This window comes from Marmota marmota, unplaced genomic scaffold (genome assembly GCF_001458135.2).
Source record: "Marmota marmota marmota unplaced genomic scaffold, marMar, whole genome shotgun sequence".
In the NCBI taxonomy this organism is placed as follows: Eukaryota; Metazoa; Chordata; class Mammalia; order Rodentia; family Sciuridae; genus Marmota; species Marmota marmota.
Genome location: NW_026000136.1, coordinates 4,606,626 through 4,615,324, shown reverse-complemented (window position 1 = coordinate 4,615,324; position 8,699 = coordinate 4,606,626). Strand labels below are relative to the sequence as shown.

General features: G+C 59.3%; 1 protein-coding gene across 1 annotated transcript in view; it reads left to right on the top strand.

The window, feature by feature from the left end:
- Positions 1-8,699, top strand: part of Tnrc18 (trinucleotide repeat containing 18) — an 89,690-nt gene that overhangs the window by 31,712 nt on the left and 49,279 nt on the right. The window contains 5 exon segments of the mRNA XM_048785180.1: positions 5,494-5,596; positions 5,829-6,034; positions 6,435-6,581; positions 7,098-7,288; positions 8,427-8,699. Coding sequence (XP_048641137.1) covers positions 5,494-5,596; positions 5,829-6,034; positions 6,435-6,581; positions 7,098-7,288; positions 8,427-8,699 — 920 coding nt within the window.

The window sequence follows — 8,699 nt, the reverse complement described above, 5'->3', positions numbered from 1 at the left end:
TTTTTTTTTTTTTTTTTTTTTTAACCTGTGGTGCTGGGGATCCAACCTAGGGGCCTCGCACATTCTAGGCCAGTAACTACCACTGAGCTACCCTCCCAGCCCCATCTGTTTTACTTTCAGTGCCCCAGCATTGTGTTTTAATATTTACAATTAAAAAAAAAAAAAACTGAGCTGGGGTTGTGGCTCAGTGGTAGAGCGCTTGCCTAGCATGTGTGAGGCACTGGGTTTGATTCTCAGAACTGCATTTAAATAAGTGAATAAAATAAAGATTCATCAACATCTAAAAAAATATTTGAGTGTCATGCAGGCAAAGTAAGGATTTCTAATACAAATCCAACTATGTATGAAGTGTATGAATACATTAAAAACAATAAAATAGAAACAGGAGCTGGGGTTGTGGCTCAGTGGTAGAGTGCTTGCCCAGCATATTTGAGGCATTGGATTCGATCCTCAGCACCACGTAAATATTAGTAAGTAAAACAAAGGTATTTTGTCCATTACAACTAAAAATAAATAAAATAAAATAAAATAACAACAACAACCAAAAAACCCAGTGGTTACTTAATTCATTGGTGAAAAAAGGTGCATGTCTTTTAGCAAGTTCAAATGTTTTCTGGAATCTGGTTGTTGGGTTTCCTTGTGTTTTTTTGCATATTTTGCTGTTGGGCTTCTTCCTGGGATTGTGGAGATCTGATGTTTGTTGAAACTCTGGACTTGTTCTGTCCAGAACAGAGCCTGTTGTTGAGCAGAGGGCCCGGCCTGTGACCCAGGGACTGAGACCACATGAGTGGGCCATGTTGTGTGGTGTGCAGGCTGGGCGAAGGCTGGGAAGGCCATGTCCAGCTGTTGCTTGCTCATGTGACTTCTCAAGTCAGCCTCTGTTCCCAGCCCTAACCCCAGCTGGATGCCCATCCTCATCCCTGACCCATAGTCAGGGACCTGTCTGGGGCACCTGCAGAGCCCCTTCCTGCAGCACCAGATGTGACGGCAGTGGCTGTATAGATACCTTGTAGCACATCTGCATCTCGGGTCCCTACCCTTCTGTTGTGGACTTAACTTGGGTCCTAGATTCGCTGTCTCAGCCAAACCCTGTCTGAATGCTGTGGCCGTATGGGTGACCTGTCCCTCTGCTGCCCTGCTCAGAGCCCACCAGACTCGCCCTGGGGAGGGGTCCAGGGCCTGGGTTTCTCCAGCTGCATCTCCCAGGAGTGCTGTTTTCAACACCAACCTAATGCCCCAGTGGGTCCCCCTGGGTCTCAAGTTGTATCTTCCACAAGCCATGCCCCTGCTCCTGTGTGGGGATGTTCCCTTACCCTCGGTGCCAGGTGTCACTCCCCTGGAGCACCTTTGGTGGTGCGACTCCATCTGCTCTCTGCTGTCCTGTGTCCCAGGACAGCCCCAGCACCTTTGGATGTTGGGTCCAGAAGTAGGTTCTGTGTGCTCCTGGAATTTCCTTTCTCCAGCAGAGATGGCTGAGAGAGGGCTGCCTTCTGAATGTTGGCTGACTGACTGAATGAGCTGATTGCTGGGGGTGGAGATCCCTGGAGCCAGGGAAACCCCACGCTCGTGACTTTGGGGGTGTCTGTGGTAGTACCTGCCTTATTTGGGGATTGAAGCAATGAGCAAAAGCCTTCTTATTGCAGACGGTCAGCTGGGTGGTGGACAAGCCTCTGCTTAGAGGGTTTAGGGCTGTGGACCCCCCCCGCCCCCCGCCCAGAGGCAGCCGAGCATTTGGGTCCTGTGATGCAGTGTGGTACCTCTGTTGGCTCATGGTCTTCAGAGCCCATCTCAGAGTCCAGGGCACCAGCCTGTAACTGGGAGGCCTGTGCCCGTAGGGTCATGAGCATGTGTATTCAAGAGAAGAGTATGAGAGAGGGGAAGGGTGTGGCCAGGGTTTGAGATGGCACTCTGGGGATTTGCCTTTTCCTTTTGGTGCTGATGGCTGAAAAGTAGGTGGCTGGATTCTTTGTGTCCCTAAAAAGTCCTGTAAGCAGGGGTGCTCTCCCTCCAGTCAGCCTGGCCACGGGTGCTGAGAGGCCTTGCAGGGAGGCTGGGCCCAGGGCACCCATGCACCCGTGAGGGCCTGGGCTGTCCCCCAGCCAGTTGCCAGCTGGCTTCCAGGCACCTCGGCCCTGGCCATTCTGCCTCTTTACTTTTGGGAAGGAGCTACCTTGGTACTACCCCTTGCAGCTCTGTGGCCTTGGATAAGAGGCTGAACCTCTGGGGCCCCTCAGGTCATCTCTGTTCCTGGGCGCCAAGTGTGTGCTGAAGGGTACCCAGTAGGCGCTTCATAAGTAGCCTTCCTTTGCTCAGACACACGTTGGGGTCTTGGGTCATCTGATGGTGCATGCAAGTCTGAGCTCCTTCTGGAGGACACGGGGCCTCACAGGATCTGGGCTTCCTTCCAGGGCTCTTGAACCCTGAGATGGACTAAGAAGGCCATTCCTAATTCTCAGCCCAGTGTGGCCTGTTCCCGCGATGCCCGAGAGGCCCAGCAAGTAAGAACCTTTGCTGCTGTTTAGCAGACCACTTTTACGTGCCAGCCACCCCATGAGGACCCTGTTGTCACCTACTGCCTTGCCAAGGAGGAACTGTCACTGTTCTGCGCACAGACGGGCGGGCGGAGGCCTGCGGGGATGAGGTGGGACCTGCCTCTCCACCTCTGCGTTTGCTGTCATCTCCTTGGTAGAGGCAGGGTGGCCAGGCCTGGGTGGGAGGGCCGTGAGACTGTGCCACCCTGCTGTCACACTGTGCAGAGCTGAGGTTGCAGCAGGTCTGAGTGGTGCTGAAGACCAGTTGGTGAGACGCTCAGATGGTGTCCAGGTTGGGGGTTGCCCTGGGAGCTGGTCTCCCTCTGAGCCCTGCGCATGTAATGACCAAGGTATGGAGCACGTGACATGGGAACGTGTGTTGACTGCCAGTGGTGGCCTTTGCCAAGGGACACCCCGCCCCTGTCAGCCCTGGGGTGGGACTGGGCTGCCAGACAGGCCTGCAGCAAGCAGTTGCTGTGACATGACTACCAAGGGCCCTTGTCACCCATGCCCACCCCGGGCTGGCTCCATATGTGGTGGACAAGACCCCCTGAGACCCTCATCCCAGCTGATGTTAGTTGTGGGACCTGGGCAGGTTTTATTGTCTCCCTGTTCCTCAGTTTCCTCATCTGGAAGGTAGGGGAGAGGATTGGGACCTGTCTTCTGGGCTGGTGACACTTCTGGGCTGGTGCCTGGAGTTCCCAGGAGGCAGCTTGTAAATGCCCTCTGTTGGGCATCATGCTGGGGAGGGAGGGGGCTGCTTGAACCAGGGCGGAGTCCGGGTCTGGCGGAGCAGAAGACAGTGAATGGCAGCGCTGGCTGCTGGAGGGAGACAGCAGGGGAGTGGGAAGGAGGAGTGGTTCAGGGGAGGCTTCCTGGAGGAGGTGGTGTTTGTAACCGAGGTTGAGTCGTCCAGGGAAAAGGTGCTCCAGGTGGAGGGAGCCGCATGTGTGTGGCCCCGAGGTAGGGAAGGGATGCAGAGATGCTGCGGGCACGTGGGCCAGGGCAGGGGATTGGTTCTTTGAGGGGTGACGGAGGGGAGCTGGTTTAGAGGCCACTGGGAGCCATAGACTGATGAGGTTGGACCTGGGGCCAGTTGAGCTCAGCCTGTTTCTTTGGGAGACCAAATGGTTTGAAGGGAGTAGCCTGAGGCTCTGTCCTAGGGGCCCTGAGGTTGGGGGGTGCTCCAAGGCGGGGCTGGCAGACAGGTTTCTGGTGGCAGGTGGCACCTGGGATGGGAAACCCCTGAGACCATGGGCCGTTAAGCTGGGCAGTGGAGAAGGCCAGGGAGGGCAGAGGCCCCAAGGCAGAGCCCAGGCTACACTCCAAGTGCCTGCCCTTCTGGGGACACCAGGAATACTGTGCCCACAGCACGTCCCAGACTCCAGAGACCAGCGGACATGAGGGCAGCCTCCTCAGGTGGCCGAGCCCCTGCCACATGCTCTGATTTCTTGGCTCAGCCGTGGACGCTGGGACGATTCTTCCCGGGCCTGTCGCTGCCTGTCTGGGCCACGGCTGCCCCGTGGAGTCTACAGGCAAAGACCTTCTGGACCTGCCATTCTTCCACTTGGTCATCCTGCTTGAGGGGGTTAGGTGGGCTCAGAACCTGCTTTGGTGTGGGAACTACGTGCCCTGCAGGCAAGGGTGCCCTGGCTGAGCCTCACCCCAGCTGCCCATGGCGCTGCCCTTCCACTTCCACAGTCCCTTTCTGCTTCCTGCCTGTCAGTGACTTTGCACTGAGTGAAATCTGCTTAGCGCCCCTGCTGACTGTGGCCTGTGCAGAAGCGATTCAGTGGGAGGCCAGGGATGCGCCTTGCCCTGGTCATGCCTCCTGGGGCTTCTCACAGGGTGGGCAGGGAGGCAGGCAGGTTGGGGACAGATGGGCTCCCTGGCCTGCCCTACCCATCCTCATCTATGGGACACTCACTTGCTGCTTAAAATGCAGTGGCACAGTGCAATCTGAGCGACTGGGGGAGTGGGGGTGGGGCAAGGTTTGAAGCAGAAGGATTGCAAGTTCAAGGCCAGCCTCAGCAACTTAGTGAGATCCTGTCTCAAAATAAAAAAAGGCGGGGATGATGCTCAGTGGTAAAATGCCCCTGGGTTCAAAAAACAGAAAGCACAGTGGTTCCCTGCTGGGCCCACCTCCAGAGCTGGGCAGCCTCTGAGGCTCGTGCCAGGGGAGCCCATCAGCCCTTCCCCAGCTGCCTCTGATGATGGGTCCCCTCCCCACCTGAGACCGTCTGGCTCCCCAGAAAGCTTGATCCTCAAGAATTGGACTCTCGTGATTGTGCTGCTCCTCCTCTGCTCTGGGACTGGTGGTCCCCTCCTTCCTGGAATGAAGGGGATGGGTTTGACATCCCTGTCACCTGAGGGCTCTGCTCTTTGGAGGTACAGAAAGAGGGAGGTGAGGGGGATGCCTGATGGCAGTGTCCCAAGTGGGACTGTTGCCCACGAGAGTCCTGAACGCAGCTGCTGTAGACCCTGGTGACAGTGCCTCGGTGGAGTCCCCCTCTCCGCCACAACCCTGAGGCCTTTGCCCGAGGGGCTGGGCCCCCAAATCGGCTGCCGATGCTCCCGGCTGGGTCCTTGGGACCAGGGCTGATGGGTGTCCAGGTTGAACATGGTTTCTGGTTCTGTGTCGGATTTTACGATGTTTCATTATGGTCTCCATGGCTGTTGGTTTAATTCTGGTCACAGTTGTCTGTCTGCGTCCAGGACAGGCTTTCGCAGGGTGGAAGGGGATGGAGAGGAAGTTGCCAGGCACAGAGGACTCCGAGCCGGGTTGGAGGGAACCCCGTGAGTCGTAAGGAATGGCATTCTGGGGAGAAGGAGCCACACAGATGGTCCTGGGGCGTCATTGGGGGGTCTGAGGGGACAGGAAGGGCAAGACAGGTGGGAAGAGAGGCCCATGGGGCAGGGTGCTTGGTGCTGGGGGGTCTCACTGCTGCCTGGACCTCCCCAGGGCACGGCCGGGCTGATGATGACTGTGCGGATGACCGAGCTCGGCACCGAGAAGAGCGGCTGCTGGGGGGACGGCTGGACCGGGACCAGGAGAAGCTGCTTCGGTGAGGACTTGAGGGGACTGGGCCTGGGAGTGAGGGTGACTGGGTGACCCAGGTGGGCTTGGCCCCTTGACTACGGGACACTGTGGTGGTCCTCAGAACTGGAGCTGGTGTGGTGCAGGACCCATGTTGGGCCCCCTTCTGAGCCTGAGCAAGGCTACCTCACATGCTCCCCTTCTCTGCCTCGTGTTCCTGGGCTGCCTGCACTGTCTCCAATGTGTGTTTCCCCTTCCAGAGAAAGTAAGGAGCTGGCTGACCTGGCCCGCCTGCACCCCACCAGCTGTGCTCCCAATGGCCTGAACCCCAACCTCATGGTCACTGGGGGCCCGGCGCTGGCTGGCTCTGGCCGCTGGTCCGCTGACCCTGCTGCCCACCTGGCCACACACCCCTGGCTGCCCCGCTCGGGCAGCACGTCCATGTGGCTCACTGGACACCCCTATGGTGAGTGAGGGGCAGGGGTACTTCTTTCCTTGCCTGGGGGAGGGCAGGTGGTGGGCGGGTGGTGGCTGGATACAGTGCTCTGCACTGGTCCCTGCCTTCCCTTGGTGGGGGCCTGGGCCAGGCTTCCTCCCCTCCCTCAAGGGGTGTAAAGGCCGCTGCCCAGAGGGGCTCATCTGCCTGTCTGCTGGGGAAGGTGCCCAGGGGGGTGGCTCTGTGGGCCTGTTTGCATTGGGCTGCTCTTCTGTCCCTTGGCTCCCTCTTCGAGATCTCAAGAGACTTGGAGACTAGGGACCTGGCCAGGGTAGGGGCTGGACTGTTCCCTGAGGACGGGATGGGCGAGGGTGGCCTTTGGATGAATTAGTCTCCTGGCACTTACGTGGGCCTGGGTCTCTCCTTCTAGGCTTGGGCCCCCCTTCTCTGCACCAGGGCATGGCTCCTGCCTTCCCACCCAGCCTCGGGGGTTCTCTGCCGTCCGCCTACCAGTTTGTCAGGGACCCCCAGTCAGGCCAGCTGGTGGTCATCCCTAGTGATCACCTGCCTCACTTTGGTAAGTGACCCCTGTGTGGTGGGAGGGGCTTTGGCTAGCCTTGCCCAACTGTCCCTTATGCCAAGGGCTGTGGCTGGGTGGCCCTGCACAACAGGGCGGGGAGCAGACAGGCCCAGAGACAACATGGCAGCCTCAGTGGTGTTCATATTACAAAGCCTTGAGGTTTTTGTTTTAATGGCTGCAGACCCAGAGACCCCACAAGTAGATCCCCCATCTCAGCACCCCCATACCTTTGGGGATCCAGTTTGCAGGCTACTGGGCAGAGTCCCCATGGTGGCCCTGGTATAACTGCAGATTTGAGGCCCTGTGAGGCCAGGGGACATCCTACCTGCAAGTGTGGACAGGGCCTCTGTCCCTGGGTCTGTAGTGTGGCTTTCTTGCTCCCAGAAGTGACCAGGGGCCACAGCTCTGCTCATCATGGCCGCTGCGTCCCCCTCTGGGAAACAGGGAAGGGCATCCCGGGCGCAGTGGGGAGTCAGGCCGCCGATGCAGCCCTCCATGGTCTGTTTCCTGCAGCGGAGCTGATGGAGCGGGCCGCCGTGCCACCGCTCTGGCCCGCCCTGTACCCACCGGGACGCAGCCCCCTGCACCACGCCCAGCAGCTGCAGCTCTTCTCCCAGCAGCACTTCCTGCGGCAGCAGGAGCTCCTGTACCTGCAGCAGCAGGCGGCCCAGGCCCTGGAGCTGCAGAGGAGCGCCCAGCTGGTGGTGAGTCCAGGGCCGCCTGGGGGGGGAGGAGGACGGACCAGAGACGTCAGTGAGGACGCAAGAGGTGGCCTCTGAACAGGGAGGGGGCAGCAGCCCTGGTGTGGCCCCCCCAGGGAGAGGGAATAGTAGGCCCAGAAGTGGACAGAGCCTGGCGGAGTACACAGGAAGCAGTGGGGAAGCCACTGGGTGGTCACTGCCTGCCTGGTGGCTCTGGGCTCCTGTTTGGGGGTCAGAGCAGGCTGCTGCTAGAGTTCCTGGTCCCATAAGGTAGAGTGCAGGTGGCGTCCCCATGTGAGGCTGGACTCCCTGAGGTCCACAGTCCTCTGTCTCCCTGAGGCGTTCTGGAGTGTCTGTTCTCTGCTTGGCATTGTCCCCTCCTGTCTCGGAGAGTGGCTGCTTTGAAGAAGGAAGCTAGGTGGTCCCCAGCCTGGGTTTCAATCTTAGCTCTGCTGGACCTGGCTGAGTGTCCTTCAGCGAGTGGCTTCATCTCCCTGTTTTGCAGAACCTGAGGCGCTGGGAGTTGCTGTCACTGGGTTGTGGGTGGTGCTTTGGTGATTGTGGGAGTGGCCAGGACGGGATGCTGTGTGCTGCTGGGCCCCCAGAACACTGGCCAGTGTTGGACCTGCTTCGTCCCTCCCATTTGTCATAGAACGGAGGAACAGGCTCCTTCTGCCCTTTGGGTGTTTTTGGGACCCAAAGGTGATAATGCAGTGACGTGCCCAGCAGGTAGCGGGCGCTCTGTCACGGCTGACGCGCTCAGCACTCAGGTTCCGGGCACAGGGCAGCCCTCTCATCCTGAGGAGCCTCAGGCCCTCACCCAGCTCTCCCCGGCCAACCGCGAGGGTCCCAGCAGGGCCAGAATCTGGGTGGAGGTCCCTACCAGCCCTCGTGGGAAGGGACTTCAGGCCCACAGGGCCCCTCAGCCAGTGGCTGCCCACCTGCACCCGCCCAGCTGCCTGTCTTTGGAGTTCCATGTAGAACCCTGCATTGTTACCCAGGTGCCCGGCAGAACGTCCATCTCAGGCCTGGGAAGGGGTGGGTGGTCTGGCTGAGGTTCTCTCTAGGCTGGGGACTTCGGGCTGGCAGGTACTGGGTGATGGCTCCTGTGTGCTGACCCTGCTTGTGGCCCCCTCCCCAGCAGGAGCGGCTGAAGGCCCAGGAGCATCGGGCCGAGATGGAGGAGAAGGCGAGCAAGAGGGGCCTGGAGGCTTCGGGCAAGGCCAGCCTGGCTACTGCTGGCCCGGGGCTGCTGCCGCGGAAGCCCCCTGGCCTGTCTGCTGGCCCCGCGGGCACCTATGGCAAGGCCATGAGCCCACCACCATCTCCCCGCGCCTCTCCTGTGGCTGCTCTGAAGGCCAAGGTCATCCAGAAGCTAGAGGATGTGTCCAAGCCACCCACCTACGCCTACCCT